At 39.1% G+C, this 18,009-nt stretch overlaps 1 protein-coding gene across 1 annotated transcript in view; it reads left to right on the forward strand.

The window, feature by feature from the left end:
• Positions 1-18,009, forward strand: part of SCIN (scinderin) — a 78,515-nt gene that overhangs the window by 3,502 nt on the left and 57,004 nt on the right. The window contains exons 2-3 of the mRNA XM_061413582.1: positions 6,458-6,612; positions 11,554-11,715. Of these exons, the coding sequence (XP_061269566.1) occupies positions 6,458-6,612; positions 11,554-11,715 (317 nt within the window). The remainder of the gene's footprint in view (positions 1-6,457; positions 6,613-11,553; positions 11,716-18,009) is intronic.

Genomic DNA, 18,009 nt, shown 5'->3' on the forward strand with positions numbered 1-18,009 from the left:
CCCCGAGCTATCCAGTTACTTCTCAGTAGTAATCTAGTGTATACATCGTGTCAATAGTGTATATGTGTCAATCGCAATTTCCCAACTCATCCCACTCTCCTTCCCCACGTGGTGTCCATACATTTGTTCTCTGTGGCTGTCTCTATTTCTGTTTTGCAAATAAGATCATCTATACCATTTTTCTAGCTTCCACATATATGCATTAATATATGATATTTGTTTTTCTCTTTCTGACATCACTCTGGTTGAGAGCCCCAAACTCCGGATAAACACAAGTCAGACGAATCCCTTAGGGAATTATGCCTAATGGGAAGAAGAAAAACAACACCAGTAGGTCTCATGCTATATGATTCTACTCATATAACATTTTAAAAGTCTAGATTCATTGCTACCAGAGGTTAAGGATGAGGTGAGGAAGGAGTAGTTCAGGTGGGAGGTGGGTGGAGTTTTAAAAAGACACCATGAGGGATTTTTTGGTGATGGAACTATACAGTGTCTTGACTATGATGGTGGGTATGTAAATTTACACATGTGATAAAATTATATTTAACTAATGTACAAGTGCAGATGACTACAAGTAAAATTGGGGAAATATGAAAAGTGTATAAGTGGATTGTATCAGTGTCAATATCCTGGTTGTGACAGTCTGTGCGTCCTGTACTTATATGCTTATACTTTAATGTGTGTATACTGAATTAGTGGAGAAGGCAATGGCACCCCACTCCAGTACTCTTGCCTGGAAAATCCCATGGATGGAGGAGCCTGGTGGGCTGCCGTCTACGGGGTCACACGGAGTTGGACATGACTGAAGCGACTTAGCAGCAGCAGCATACTGAATTAGTATACATATAGTATACTAATTTAGTATACTAAACTATACATACTAAAGTTTTACAAAATGTTCTATTTGAGGAAACTTGGTCTATTGATCCATCTGTCGATTCTTCAACCAGTACCACACTATCTTAATTAATTATTGTGCCTGTATAGGAAAACTTAATATCAGATAGAATTAGTTTTTTTACCTTGTTTTTCTTTGTCAGGATTGCTTTAGCTGTTCTAGGGACTGTGCCTTTTCACATTAATTTTATAACAAACTCATGTAATCTGTAATAAACCTTGATAGGATTTTGACAGGAATAGCATTAAGTCTATAGATCAATTTGGGGAAAATTGACATATTTATTATATTACAAGACTTATAATTCACGAACACTGTCTTTACTAAGGTCTTTGATTTTTATCATCATTTTGTAGTTGTTAGCATGTAGATCATGTACTTGTTTTGTTAAACATATTCCTGAGTATTTCAGTTTCTTTGAAGTGACTGAAAATGATATTGTGATTTCAATTTCAATTTCTGCATGTTCATTGTTTCTATATAAAAATGCGACTGCTTTTTGTTATTGGTTAATATTTATCATGCTATCTTGCTGAATGCATTTATTCTAAAGGGTTTGTTTTATTCTTAGGATTTTCTATGCAGATTATCCTGTCATTTCTAAATAGACACATTGTTTTATTCCTTTACAATCTTTATGTTTTTTTATTTCTTTTTCCTACCTTTCTGCAATAGTTAGAACTTCCTGTGTTATGTTCATAAGAGTACTTGCCTTGTTCCCCATTTTGGGGGGAAAGGATTCAGTCCTTGATCATTAAAAATTATGTTAGCTTTATGTTTTTTGAAGATGCTGTTTATTAAGTTGAGCATTTCCCCCCGTATTCTAGACTTGCCGAGAGCTTTTATCATGAATGGATATTCCATTAACCTAGTCATTAAACCTCTCTTTTTATTATGTTTTATATATAAAATCTGGAGAAAGCAATGGCACCCCACTCCAGTACTCTTGCCTGGAAAATCCCATGGACGGAGGAGCCTGGTGGGCTGCAGTCCATGGGGTCGCTAAGAGTCGGACACGACTGAGCGACTTCACTCTGACTTTTCACTTTCATGCATTGGAGAAGGAAATGGCAACCCACTCCAGTGTTCTTGCCTGGAGAATCCCGGGGACGGGGGAGCCTGGTGGGCTGCCGTCAATGGGGTCGCACAGAGTCGGACACGACTGAAGCGACTTAGCAGCAGTAGCAGCATATATGAAATCATCACATCCTCGAAACAATTTCAGGAAGCTTATAGCATATGGCTTCCCAGGGTGCTCAGTGGTAAAGAATCTGCCTGCAGTGCAGGAGACGCAAATTAGATCCCTAGGTCGGGAAGATTCCCTGGAGAAGGAATTGACAACTCACTCCAGTATTCTTGCCTGGAAAATCCCATGGACAGAGGAGCTTGGCGGGCAACAGTCCATGGGTGTTACAAAAGAGTCATACACGACTTGGAGACTAAACAAACATACAGCATATGTACAAATAAAATATAACACAATGTAATGTAAATAACATAACATAAAAGAATATAACATGAAAGGCATTGGGAAAATCAGCATGGGAAAAATAAATGAAATCATAAGAACTCATTCAGAACACTCAATAGTTTTTGAACACTTATGAGAATTTCATCATGCTATAACTGAATTTGATTCTAGTTTTTATGTTCAAAGGCTAGTATTGGTTTCATTAAGACCTTTCAGCCTTTTTAGAAGACTCTGGTTTACTCATACTGACATTCCCTGGCCTGGCACAGTACATAAGCATCAACAAATTACAGGATAATTTAATTAACTTACTTCAAGTTCATTCATTAATCACATACCTATCCATTTGTATCTACCTCAAGAAACTCGGATTTCAACCTGTTCTGAAGTAAGAATACGTGTATCAGATGCATCATCCTTAACACCTTTCCTATTAAGGTTGATTTAAGTTTCCCTCCTTTAACATCTTTGCCTTCATTGATAATCTGATTTATGGATGGGGAAGTGGACAGAAGAATGACACTAGAGCTCTTTCAGACTGCAAAACTGCATGTGCTTTTTATGTGTGTTAAGTAATTTCCTTTGACCACAATGAGTTCATAAAATTGATATCTAGCTACTGATTTTCTTTTTTCCTGAGAAGATAGCACACCAGTCTTCTTTGAGAGTAAGAGAGGAGTTATAAATAAATCCAATCCTTTCTTTTATATACTTGACTGACTTCCTTTCTTCAACTTTAGTGAATACTCCTAATTGGGGTTCCAGGTGAACTCTAGTATTGTTACAGCTTTTAAATGTTTATGTGTCAATTATCCAGGGAGGAAAATTACATTCCCCAGTCACCTCAAAATGTTACTGCTAGTGAGAGTCTGAGTTTAAAAAACCTACTAGTATTGTAATTTCTAAGATCTGTGCCTCAGAGTCACAGAAACCTGTCTTAGAAACCTGGGCTGTGTCTGCCAAAGGTCAACTTTATGACCTCAAGGAAGTTACTTTTTCTCTCTAAGCCTCCATGTCCTCTGCTGTAACATGGTAGAAAATGATTTTGGCTACGTTGGGTCATTTGAAGATTAAAGCAGATCATTAATGTAAAACACTAGCACAGCGTCTGGCCCATAGCAAGGGTGCTATAAATGTATATTAGCTACTATTATTTCTAGAGTCATTAACGGTTTTCACACAGGTTAGGTATAGTAAAAGTTTTTAAATGTCTTTTAAATTTTGAGGTCTTCTCAGGACTGTCCTCGACGAAGGCAATGGCATCCCACTCCAGTACTCTTGCCTGGAAAATCCCATGGACGGAGGAGCCTGGTGGGCTGCAGTCCGTGGGGTTGCTGAGGGTTGGACACAACTGAGCGACTTCACTTTCACTTTTCATTTTTATGCATTGGAGAAGGAAATGGCAACCCACTCCAGTGTTCTCGCCTGGAGAATCCCAGGAACGGGGGAGCCTGGTGGGCTGCCGTCTATGGGGTCGCACAGAGTTGGACATGACTGAAGCGACTTAGCAGCAGCAGCAGCAGCAGCAGCAGGACTGTCCTGGTTCTGATCTTTGTGTACACTGAGGACACTGGGTCTTAAGAATTGGTGTTTTGACCTCAGTGAGGTGGCCTGGATCAGATCTGTATTAGAATTATGAAAGTTAAATGTGTGTAATATGTTAAATTCCCAGGATGATACTGCATATGTTAACATTCAAAAGATGTGAGCATGCTGTTGCTTTTATTCTCCCTTTTCCTTCAGAGAATATTATCTGATGCCAGTAAGACAGTCAAGTGGGGACACTGGGACTCAAACACAGGGGAAAGCTTAAGATATGAGGGAAATTATCAGCTCTGTAGTCCTAGAAGCGATCTTTATATTTATCTTGAGAACACAGTTTCTGGACTTAAAAAAAAAATGTATTGGCGTATCCCAACCATCTGTACTGTTCTAGGTTTTTATCGCTTAGGAGTGAATATGATTTGAACTTAATACATTTTTGTTGTTCAGTTGCTAAGCTGTATCTGACTCTTTTGTGACCCCATGGACTCTAGCCCATCGGGCCCTGTGTCCATGGGATTTTCCAGGCAAGAATACTGGAGTAGGTTGCCATTTCCTTCTCCAGAGGATCTTTCCCACCCAGGAATCAAACCCACATCTCCTGCATTGACAGATGGATTCTTTACCACTGAGCCACCAGGGAAGCCTCATTTTTAAAGTTGTCAAATTCAGAACCAGACAGATCCATCTCTTGATCTTAAACATGGTGCTAAAGTAAATTGCTTGAGAAAATTGGATTCCAAAGATTACATGGGGAGAATTTTGAAGTGTGACCATATTCCACTGAAGTTCAGAGAAGCCCAAATAAAGAATTATGGACTAACTGGCAGCTGTGGGTTGAGCTTTTTGACAGGGCTATTGAAGATTATGACTTTGGAGGAATTAAGGTGCTTGGCAGTGGAAAGAATCAAAACATGTGAAATTCCTTAAAAATGTATTGACTTAATTATGCCTATGTTACACATACTTATTAAAAAAAAACCTTTATACTTAAAAAATAGAGATAAGGTCAAGTTACATTAATTTTCCTGTTCTCAAAGTGTTGTTTAGTTCTGGCCTATGATGTTTGTATTCCTTACAAATATTAATATATTGACATGTTGGAAACCTGGAGATTAATGCTGAGAAAGGTTAAGACAACTGAAAAATGTTTTGATAGCCTGATCTTATTGAATGTAACAAATGAATCTGAATCCTACTGGAATATATTGTTATATCATCCTGAACGTATTTGGACAGTGGTGATTCTTTTAAGGTTTAAAAAAAAAACTGGAAAGCAGATACAGAGAATTTCTTTTACTTATTAGCAAAATAGTATTTTCTATTGAATCATTTCTGCAGAAAAATTGTTCTGTTGAAGATGAACAATTTATACATAAATTTATGGTTCAGTTCAGTCACTCAGTCGTGTCCGACTCTTTGCGACGCCATGAATCGAAGCACGCCAGGCCTCCCTGTCCATCACCAACTCCTGGAGTTCACTCAAACTCATGTCCATTGAGTCGGTGATGCCATCCAACCATCTCATCCTCTGTCGTCCTCTTCTCCTCCTGCCCCCAATCCCTCCCAGCATTAAGGTCTTTTCCAATGAGTCAACTCTTTGCATGAGGTGGCCAAAGTATTGGAGTTTTAGATTTAGCATCAGTCCTTCCAATGAACACCCAGGATTGATCTCCTTCAGAATGGACTGGTTGGATCTCCTTGTAGTCCAAGGGACTCTCAAGAGTCTTCTTCAACACCACAGTTCAAAAGCATCAATTCTTCAGCACTCAGCTTTCTTCACAGTCCAACTCTCACATCCATACATGACCACAGGAAAAACCATAGCCTTGACTAGACGGACCTTTCTTGGCAAAGTAATGTCTCTGCTTTTGAATATGCTCTCTAGGTTGGTCATAACTTTCCTTCCAAGGAGTAAGCGTCTTTTAATTCCATGGCTGCAATAACCATCTGCAGTGATTTTGGAGCCCCCAAAAATAAAGTCTGACTCTGTTTCCCCTGTTTCCCCATCTATTTCTCATGAAGTGATGGGACCGGGTGCCATGATCTTCGTTTTCTGAATGGTGAGCTTTAAGCCAACTTTTTCACTCTCCACTTTCACTTTCATCAAGAGGCTTTTGAGTTCCTCTTCACTTTCTGCCATAAGGGTGGTGTCATCTGCATATCTGAGGTTATTGATATTTCTCCTGGCAATCTTAATTCCAGCTTGTGCTTCTTCCAGCCCAGCATTTCTCATGATGTACTCTGCGTAGAAGTTAAATAAGCAGGGTGACAATATATAGCCTTGATGTACTCCTTTTCCTATTTGGAACCAGACTGTTGTTCCATGTCCAGTTCTAACTGTTGCTTCCTGACCTGCATATAGGTTTCTCAAGAGGCAGGTCAAGTGGTCTGGTATTCCCATCTCTTTCAGAATTTTCCACAGTTTATTGTGATGCACACAGTATAATTCAAAGATAGTTTCTGAGTTTTTTCTTATCAGACATTCTGCCTTAATCCTGTTTCTCAGTTGACAAATGAGATACTGTCATTTGCTCTTTTAGGAAAGGAGTGTACTCAGGATGAAAGCACAGCAGCTGCCATCTTTACTGTTCAGATGGATGACTATTTGGGTGGCAAACCTGTGCAGAACAGAGAACTTCAAGGCTATGAGTCTACGGATTTTGTTGGCTACTTTAGAGGAGGTCTGAAATACAAGGTAAGCAGCTCCCTCAAATTGTTTTATGACCCCCTTTCTCTTCCTATGCATCCATACCTCATGTCTTGATAGAATAAAAGTTCATTGAGGGCAGGTGTTTTTTTTTTAATTGGAGGATAATTGCTCTACAATATTGTGTTGGCTTCTGCCATACAACAATGTGAATCAGCCGTAAGTATACACATGTCCTCTCCTCTTGAACCTCCCCTCCGCGCCCCCGCCACCTCGTCCTACCCCTCTAGGTTGTCACAGAGCTCCGGGTTGAGCTCCCTGTGCCTGTACAGCAGCTTCCCACTGGCGGGCTGTTTTACACATGGTAGTTAGTATATGTCGGTGCTGCTTAAACCTAGTGAAGTAATTCAGAAAGAGGGCAGGGTATTTCGTTTTCATTTTAATCTATTTTGTTCACTGATACAGCCCCAAGACTCTCTAGACACATAATAGGTGCTTGATAAATGTTTGTGGAATATATGGTATAATGTGTGACATATTCTGACTTAATCTCATTTGGAAGGGTAATTTTTAATGAAGTTAAGTAAATATAGGCAACGTGGGCATTAATAATGTTTATTTTTTGCTATTCTAAAGAATCGCTGAATTTGCTACAAATACATGACTCAGGAATTTCAGTTCTGGAACGTATGAATTCAGTATTTATAGCAAGTATAACTTCAGTTAATACATAGAACTATACATACATTTCCCAAATAGCTTAGTTTGATCTTAGAAATGTTACAAGTGAAACCACTGAATTGAACATATGCGTGGTTCAGCCTCACAAACTCCTACATATACACTGGCATACACACACACACACACACTCACACACACACTCACACTCACAGAGTTTATGTGTTTGGCCTGAAATTCATTATCAAATGACTTTACTTTGGAAATAAACAAGTAAAATATCAGATAATTAACTATCTCTATACCTTTAAGGCAACTTTCAGTAAAGGATAGCTTTTTCTGGAATTCTCTCAGTGACCCTTGCAGATTGTCCGTCTTTCATTATTCCCCATGCCCCGGAGAATGTTCAGTTAAAGTGTGAGGAATACCTTCCCTACAAACACCCCAGAAACAATCTTTTTAAAATCAAAAGTGCTTCAGCAGGTATTCTGTGAGACCCTGCCACTCCGCCCCTCCAGTATATTAGCCCTGTGGAGACCTAAAACCTCAGAAGTAAACTACTAAACTAGAATTCTGACTCTAATCTAGAGACTATTAAATATGAAACTATTGCCCTTTATTTAATTCACATGAGTTATTTTATGTCAAATGATCCTGAAGTCCCCTGTATATCAATGAATCCAAGATTTAGAATAAGCTGGAGCTTGTATTACTAAATGCATGTACTGTACCATCATCCTGATTATGAACCCATTTCTGTCACATGTGGCTTGTTTGCCGCAGGGAAACAGGTTTTCTGTGCTCAATTTCCTCAAATGTGCAACAGGATAACAACAGCTTTCTTGTGTAGGTGTCATAAGGATTAGATTAAATGATAAAAATGTGTATGTTATAGTGCATATGCAATCATTTGAGACTCATGCTATTATTAATTCTTCTGGTATTAGTGGGTCTTTTGAAATCAAATTTCTGGAAATATATTTAAAAGTGGACATGATAAAAGTAATTTTACAGTTATTGAATAATTGTCTTCTAATTGTCAACATTAAAACCACCACAGATCAGCATTTTTTAGAAAGAGGATATTTGCACATAGAGGTCAAATTTATCAGCAAAAAAATCAGTTTACTGTCTTATCATTAGTGACATTAACCAGATGGTAACATGTGTAGTTGTAGCTAGACTTGATAGGAGATGTGGAAACAAAGATCATTTTACCACCCAGAACAGCAAAGATTATTATGTTATGCTTAAGTTCATGCTTTTAGGGATGTACTAAGCACTTCACATGTGTCATCTCATTTAACTGAAAAAAGCAGCCCTGTAGTCAGTTTCTATCATTATCATCCTATTAAGATAAGTAAATGGAAGCTTAGAGAGCCTAATTTGTGAAGGTCTCACTTTTCACTTTCATGCATTGGAGAAGGAAACGGCAACCCACTCCAGTATTCTTGCCTGGAGAATCCCAGGGACAGAGGAGCCTAGTGGGCTGCCGTCTATGGGGTCGCAGAGTCGGACACGACTGAAGTGACTTAGCAGCAGCAGCAGCAGCAGCAGCAGCAGCATAGGTACTATATGACTGAACTGGGTGACCGACTCCAGTGCCTAAGCTAGTAACCATGGTATTATGATGCTTTCAATATAAGTAAATGGTTCAAACGTCTGGATGAATTTTTATTTAAGAATACTCTTTGAAAAGGATATTGTGTCTATTTGAAATGAGTAAAATTTGGCAAAGTCTACCATTACCAAGTCAGCAATGGTCACATTTAGTTGCCATATGCAGTATAAAGATGTAGCTAGGAAACGGTGAGACCATCTTCCCATGTCCCATGTCATTTAATTGACTTGTGGTTTTTTTTCTCTGTGAGGTTTTATAGGGAGATGGGGTGGAGTTATAGAGGATGACTTACTTACTATTGCTTCCTTTCGGAGAAGGCAATGGCACCCCACTCCAGTACTCTTGCCTGGAAAATCCCATGGACAGAGGAGCCTGGTAGGCTGCAGTCCATGGGGTCGTTGAGGGTCGGACACAACTGAGCGACTTCACTTTCACTTTTCACTTTTGTGCATTGGAGAAGGAAATGGCAACCCACTCCAGTGTTCTTGCCTGGAGAATCCCATGGACGGGGGAGCCTGGTGGGCTGCCGTCTATAGGGTCGCACAGAGTCGGACACGACTGAAGCGACTCAGCAGCAGCAGCAGCATTGCTTCCTTTATTATCTCTCTGGCTAAGCCCCTGTCCCAGCTTGAACAAGACCCAGCCCCAACTGTGGTTGTAAGTAGCAACAATTAGACATCTGTCAGCCAGTAAAACTGTATTTATGGTGCCCTTGGTTTAGAAGATCATCCACCTTGCTTTCATTCTATAAAGTAGGTAGAAGGAGACTGGGAGTTTCTAGGGTTCATTCAAGCAATGCTCACAGAAGAATTACTTTCTGATATGGATATATATGGAACTTTAGTTTTTTGTTCATTTTTGGCATCAAATATTAGAGACAAAATTAATTTTTAAAACTACCATTAAATGTTCACACACTATATATATATCACTCTGATAGTTCACCATATGAAATTATCCTAATATTATATATTTATTTTAAGCCTAATTCAACTCTATATTTTATGACTTTTTTTTTTCAGAACACAGTGTTCTTACACTATTTTTTGTTATCAGATCACAGTATAATTCTTATTTTAAAAAATTAAAATGGCAAAACATAATATGTAGATGATAAACTTTATTTTTATTTTATACTACTTTGTGCTGTCAAGAAATATGGCAATCCTTTTAAAATTATGAACTGGGAAATTATTATGTATTTGTAAAAGCTTGTGGTTATAGTTATCCTGAAGTCAACATTTAAGCCCGTACTAATAAAACCTTTATATTCATGAGGGCCTTTTGGAAAAGCGGAGAAGTCTGAAAGTCATTGGAAATTTAAAGAATGTGCTATTAATTATATATGAAGCTTGACCTCTTTCTTTGGATTTATTGTATATGTTGATGTAATAAACTTGAAATCTGGATTATTTAATAGACTTCATTTTTAAAAGATTTTGTTTTGATGTGAACCATTTATTTTTAAAGGCTTTATTGAATTTGTTACAATATTGTTTCTGTTTTATGTTTTTGGTTATTTGGCCCCGAGGATCTGGGATCTTAGCTCTCCAACCTAGGATTGAACTCGCAGCCCTGCATTGGAAGGCAGAGTCTTAACCACTGGACTCCGGGGAAGTCCCAATTTATACAGCTAATTTTCTTTCCATATTATCATGGGAGGATTTTGATCAATAAATAACAGATTTATTTCCACTGCACCTTTATTTTGTACATTACCTCATAGTTAATTATGGAAGTAAATAAATATTAACCACTGGACTCTGGGGAAGTCCCAATTTATACGGCTAATTTTCTTTCCATATTATCATGGGAGGATTTTGATCAATAAATAACAGATTTATTTCCACTGCACCTTTATTTTGTACATTACCTCATAGTTAATTAGGGAAGTAAATAAATATTATTGTCCCTAACATTTTAATTCAGGAAAAGAATAAAAAGCTTGAAAAAGCTGAAAGCTAATTTCAAATGATGCAAGAAGATGTGCTTGATACAGTTCATCTTTATTTCTCCCCATTTCTTAGTTCAATGTGGTTGGACTTTGATTTTCTTTCTGTTTTGGTGGGGATATGCCACCAATTTAGACTGTAAATACTTAGGCCTGGCATGTTTTGTACTCTTTTTACCTAAATAAATAGGTAAATAAGACGTGTGATGATTATTTAATGCAAAATCAAGGACTAAGATTAGAAGCAGCCCATACCTGGCAAGCACTCAGGTCTCTCCTCTGTCTTGAGGCTGTGACCATGGGAATTTCACGCTGCCTGGTTCCCGGGCCCTCCTTCGTGTATGCTTGTGACCTCTGACTCTCTAACCTCCTGTCACCTTTTCCTCTGAAATCCTTATCTGCCTTCTCATTCAGTGCTTTGAGAATCATTAGTTCCCCAAAGGAAAAGAATAACGACTCTTTTCTGTTTATGTAGCAGGTTTTATATACTGAGGGTTTTCTGTAAATATTTGCGGTATTAACAGGAATGGTTAAAATAGGAAGGACAAAGAGCCCACAACAAAACAATTACCTATTGATTTGCCTGTTGGAAATTCTCTTCTACATATTTAATTTTTCACACGCCCTTGGCTGTTTTCTCTTGGCCTAGCAAGCAGTTTGGTACCAACACCAGCGGTTTTCTAAGCTGCCGTGTCAAAGCCTCAGCTGTTTGGTTTGTTTTCTTTCTCTCACTGATCAGGCTGGCGGTGTGGCGTCTGGACTCAATCATGTGCTTACAAATGACTTGACTGCTCAGAGGCTCCTGCATGTGAAAGGTCGGAGAGTCGTCAGGGCCACGGAAGTTCCCCTGAGCTGGGACAGTTTCAACAAGGGTGACTGCTTCATCATTGACCTTGGCACTGTAAGTGTTATGCTTACCTGGAGATGTCTAGAGGAAGGTAAATTGTCTTCAGATCAAATCAGATGTATGTGTTGTGGAATATACTCACTTTTTCTACACACTAGAAAGTGGTCATGGCTACGTGACATGCAATCATATCATATGACTAGTTGGCAAGTATTTAAATGACACATAAAACTTCAGAAGTTTTTATTTCTTTTGATAAACTTAATTAGAATGGAGTAATGATTTAGTTCTTCCTACCATAGAACAGAAATTGAATAATTCTTAATATAGTTCCCCTTCTTCTTGAACAGAGCTTCCTCTAATTATTTTTGTCCTGAAATATGTGTGGGAAAACATTGCATGAGGGGGAAATTGATTCCCCCAGGAAGCAAAGATTCTAGAATTTAACATGGACATAGGATGAGTGTAAATAGCCTGCCTGAAGAGTGTAGGGAAAGTATTTCAACAAATACTAATATAGCCCATATAGCCACACACATAATACTATTTCGTACTTGTTAATTCTCTCGGAATTGTTAGAAGTAAAGGCACAAGTACAAATGTCTGGTATTATCTTAGTGGGATGGGCAATATCTGACTTAAGTCTTTAAAACTTTGTAAGGTTTCAAAAGTAGAAGGAAAAAAAAAAAAGTAGAAATAAAGGGTATTTCCTGCTACTGGAAACCATGTGCAGTGGCAGGGTTGCCCTTTTCTTCTCCAGGACATCTTCCCAAACCAAGGATCAAACCCGTGTCTCCTGCATTGCAGGTGGATTCTCTACTGCTGAGCCACCAGGGGACAGTGATTCCTACCTAAGTATTTTGTTTTACTGCCTCTCCTTAGGCAGTATGTTGGGGAAGAGCATCAGTCAGAGGCCAAAAGAGTTTATTTCATGTATATAGAAAGACGTGATACCAAGGAATTTAAAAATGGAACTACACAAAGCTCAGTGTGAGCAGTATTAAGCTGGCAGGAGCACAGAAATTGAATATGCTAAGGTTATAAATGGTTTGGAAAATGACCCAAATTGTAAACTTCATTGGGTTCTCTAAGTCAGGGTCACCTCTACTTTTATTACTACTAGTGTATAATCTTGGAGAAGGCAATGGCACCCCACTCCAGTACTCTTGCCTGGAGAATCCCATGGACGAAGGAGCCTGGTAGGCTGCAGTCCATGGGGTCGTGAAGAGTCGGACACAACTGAACGACTTCACTTTCCCTTTTCACTTTCATGCATTGGAGAAGGAAATGGCAACCCACTCCAATGTTCTTGCTTGGAGAATCCCAGGGACGGGGGAACCTGGTGGGCTGCCATCTCTGGGGTCGCACAGAGTCAGACACGACTGAAGCGACTAGCAGCAGCAGCAGCAGCAGTGTATAATCTGACTGTCTTAGATTATACAAGCTGTGTGCATAGTTGAGATTATGCTACTAATGCCCAAAGTACAATTCCCAGTGTTACATTTAGACATCTACATGCAAAATGGCAGTATTCTTGCCCTGTATTTCACAGTGAATTTCATGGAAATGTCCTTTTCAACTTTAGATGCTGTCCTATTGCCCTAACCAGACTGAAGTCCTAACCTTCATGCTGCTGCTAAGTCGTTTCAGTCATGTCTGACTCTGTGCGACCCCATAGATGGCAGCCCACCAGGCTCCCCTGTCCCTGGGATTCTCCAGGCAAGAACACTGGAGTGGGTTGCCATTTCCTTCTCCAATGCATGAAAGTGAAAAGTGAAAGTGAAGTCACTCAGTCGTGTCCGACCCTCAGCGACCCCATGGACTGCAGCCTTCCAGGCTCCTCCATCCATGGGATTCTCCAGGCAACAGTACTGGAGTGGGGTGCCATTGCCTTCTCCACCTAACCTTAATATCTAGGCAGAAAACAGATGCTATTCTCTCTCTGCACTCACCAGCAAACAAAACCATGGCATATAAATAGATGATCAGGTGTATTAAGCTGTGCAGTTCCAAAGACAGTCACAGCACTTGGAATCTCTCACAGCTAATGTACAATAATTAATTTTCTGTCTTAACTACTTACATTTTATAGCTCTCTATCCCCTTATAATTTACAAAGTATTTTTATATATAAGGTGATATGGTTCATGGAAAAAGCGGGCCTCAATTTTCATCAAGTTGAATATAATCTCAGGTTCTCATCTACAAATTTGGGTATTTGATTAGATGTGCTCTGGGGTCTGTAAATACTTCCCATTGATACTGTAATTCATCATTGCCATTACTTGAAAATATTTCCTTCCTAAAAAAAATATTTTATATATAATGTATTTGTTTTACAAGTGCAATAATCTCTTTGTCATGAATAGTGTCCAGTTGAACTTTTCAACTCTCTACTCTTTTATGTTGAGCAAGTCATTAACCTCTTCCAGCCTTAACTTCCTTGTTTTTGTTTTTCATCTTGACTGTGGTTTCTAGTCACATACTGATCTCAGTTGATGGTGATTCAGTCCCGTCTGACACACAGTCATATCTGGAAATGACAGTTACCATTCCAGTTTCCAGAGAAAACCACCTTAGAATATGTGAGAAAGTCACTTGCATTAAAGCAGGTTGAGCGGCGATCTGGAATGAGACCTGAATTTTTCTATTCATAGTTTACATCCTACCAAGTGTGATATGGCTCTATAACAGAGTATCTTGCAACAGTTTCAGAATCTGCTTAACTCAGAATAGATTATGTCTAATCTGGCTTAGAATCTACTGAAATTAGTATTAGTAATGAAATTATTTGGCTTCCCTGGTGATTTAATGGTAAAGAGTTTGCCTGCAGTGTAGGAGACACGGAGATGCAGGTTTGATCCCTGGATTCAGAAGGTCCCCTGGAGGAGAAAATGGCAACCTACTCCAGTAGTCTTGCCCAGAAAATCCCATGGACAGAGGAGCCCAGTGGGCTATAGTCCATGGGGTTGCAAAAGAGTTGAACACGACTGAGCAATTAAACAACAATGAAATTACTTATTATTTTATTGAATAAGTATTGAATTTCCACAATGGGCTGCATAGTTCAGTGCTGTGCTAGACTGATTATAGCTCTGGTAACATGCTGTCTTTCCATAGGTAATACCTGTCATAGGAATATTCCCCACAAATCCAGGCTCATGTCATAGGGAAGAGTCTCTATAAAAAGGTTCAAGGACATTGACCTATTTAATAGTCAATTTTCTTTATTTTATGTAGTTAATATTTCCAATGACTTTCAAGTTATCTCTTGCTCTCGTGGCTGATTAGAGACATTTGGGATAATTTTCTTGCATCAATACTTGAAGCTGATTCCCTCTTATGTTGTGGAACTTTCCCACCACTCCCAGAGATATCCTAGTAGGATTCAAGCTCTGAATTCCTAAGTATTTTAGAACAAACACTCACATGACCTGTGTTTATATTACTAACCTTTAACCAGTTGGTATGTCGCCAAAAGTTTCTAAAAGGTGATAAGATCTTGCAGTTACCTTGGGCACTTTAGTTTTGGGGTGTGTCATAGTCAACCAATAAGAATGAAATGAAAATCTCTGTCATAATATTTTAATAGCAGTTATTGAGTTAATTATTTTGTGACCACTTTCTGCTTTAGTTGTTACTTCATGTGTTTCATGAGCCAGGTATGAAGAAGATAGGTTGCACATCTAAAGCTGTCATTAGGCTAAAGCCACATGGCCAACACTAAGGTTATAGGTATAACCTAAATCCTGTGTCTTGATTGTTTTGGGGGGAAGTGAGCTTTTTTTTGGATAAACAATCACTAGTATTAAGGTGATGTGGCATATACCTTAGTAACATTTGGTGTGATAGGATTTTAGACTACAGTAAATATTCCCTAGGGGCTTCCCTGGTGGCTCAGAAACAAAGAACCTGTCTGCCAGTGCGGGGATGAGGGTTTGATCCCTGGGTCAGGAGGATCCCCTGGAGAAGGGAATGGCAACCTGCTCCAAGATTTCTTGCTTGGGAAATCCCATGGACAGAAAAGGCTGGCAGGCTATAGTCCATAGGGTCGCAAAAGAGTTGGACATGATTGAGTGACTGAACAACAATGACAAAATATTCCCTAGACATGACAGCATAATCTTTCCAACCTAAAGCATGAAATTGTAAAATTATTTATTTAATCACTTTGGAAGTTAAGAAAATTATCATTTTAGAGGATGATTTGGATAAGTTGTCTTATATTTAGTGTATTTTCAGTAAATAATATGAGACATGGGTAGATTTCAGCAATTTGGAATTTACCGAATTATTGGAAAAATGCTTTTGAAATATATGTTCTAATGTTGCTGAATTTATGAATCATTACTCTCCCACTATTTTTAAAGATATGAGGAATTTGTAGAAATTAATAACATCACAGCTTAATATTGCAACAGAACATCTATAACCTGGGAATGTGAGTGATAATGAAAAAAAGCCCATATTCTCAAAGTTTGGGATCTGAAATTAACTCTTTTAGAAGTGTATATCAGAGCCAGTCACTAGTGGAGAATTAGGTTTCAGAGAAATAGGAATCTGTGCTGAATGTTTTTTTTTCTTGTTGGTTATCCATTTTATTTATGTTTAAAAATGTATTTATTTTAAATTGAAGGATAATTGCTGTGGTGGGTTTTTAATCATGATGTTCTGCATGTTCCGTTCCCGTGTTAACTTATTTGGTCAGTTGTGCAATATTGCCCTACTGCCTTGCTATTTATAATCTCTCCTGCCCTCTCCCATAGTCAGTCATCTGCTTCAAGAAAGCAGCCTGCACTTCCTCATTGACCAGACGTGGCCTTCAACCCACGTCTTCTGACTTTCACTCCCACCGTTTCTTTGAAACTGTACTTCCTGTGAGCATCAATGCCTTCTGCTAAATCCATGCCTTCTGCTAAATCCAGTGAACTCATCTCTTCTACTTGCCTCCTATGCTGCAGTTCACACTGCGTTGTTGTCATTAAAGCACATCAGATTATCCCACCCACCCCCGCCCCCATCCCAGAGGAAGTATATGGAATGTTAATGGCCTGGGATGGGGAGAGGGTTGAGAATGAAAGTGTGAGTCTGGTTTGCAGTCTTCAGCCTCCCTCCTCCCTAACCTTCCCAGAGGTATTGACATTTCACTGAATCTTAACTGCTGGGCTTTGACCTCTATCCTAAGGCATTTGCTGGAAAGTATCCTCACTTTGGTCTTTTGAGATGCCCACATCTCCACGGCACGGCCCTTCCTGGTCTGTCAGCCACAACTGTACCCACCCTTAGGCGTTCTGCTTAGTTTTTCCTGTGCCACATACAAGTTTCGGGGACAGCGTGTCCAAGTTGTTCCCAATACCTGTTAGTCCAACTGCCTGGACACTGTCCAGAGTTGTTTCTGCTCTCATGCTCAACATCACGGATAAATGTATGACAGAGATTACCAAGCTCTTCTCAAAGATTCATTGCACCTGGTCATGTTTCCTAGTTTGCTTGTAATGACCTACTCTTTTTGGACCAGACAAACTAGTCTTACACCATTTCACACTGCTGTCCTCTCAGTGGTTCCTGCAGTGCACTCTAGTCCCTAAGGCCAAGACCGTGGTTCTTGATATACAGATCTGACTTTCTAGACCACATCCTCACTCCTCCCCTGCAAAACCCTTAACTCTGGCAAAATCAAGTTTCTTTTAAATTAAAGTTTTGTTGGCTTTCAGACTTTTGTCTCTACTATGACTTAAGGAGGCTAACTTTAAAACTGAAAACTGAGCAGAATCATTTGTTCTGGATACATTTTTCCTTACTTCAAAGTACTCCACTAGATCTACTGGGGACAACAAGAAGAAAAATGGGCAAGATCAACCTAATTTTAAATCTGTAGAATTTACTCTGCAGCAAAAGTACGGACGGATGGCATTTAGTGTGTTCTTAGCATGTGTTGGGTGTTTGGAGTATAAAGATGAAAACCAGATCGCCTTTGACCTCAAGGTGCTGTGAAGTGGTGAGAGACACAAACACATACACAAATCAGAGTCTGATCAGGTAGAATGTTAGAAGCGCTGGAACAGAGCTACGCACATGCCGTAACTGGAGAATCGATGAGGGCACTAACACAGATGGCTCGCAAGGTATTAGGAATTATATTTTAATTCTCAATCATGGTTTCACACTGGAATCATTTAGAAGAGGTTTTAAGAGTACTGATACCTGTGATTGGATTCCTGGAATTCTGATTTTAAGGTTTTGGAATGGGCCTTTGGTATAGGTTCTTCTTTTTTTTTAACTTTTAGCTTTTTTTGGCTGTGCCACATGTCACATGGAATTTTAGTTCCTTGACCAGTGATGAAACCC

The sequence above is a fragment of the Bos javanicus genome, chromosome 4, assembly GCF_032452875.1.
Source record: "Bos javanicus breed banteng chromosome 4, ARS-OSU_banteng_1.0, whole genome shotgun sequence".
In the NCBI taxonomy this organism is placed as follows: domain Eukaryota; kingdom Metazoa; phylum Chordata; class Mammalia; order Artiodactyla; family Bovidae; genus Bos; species Bos javanicus.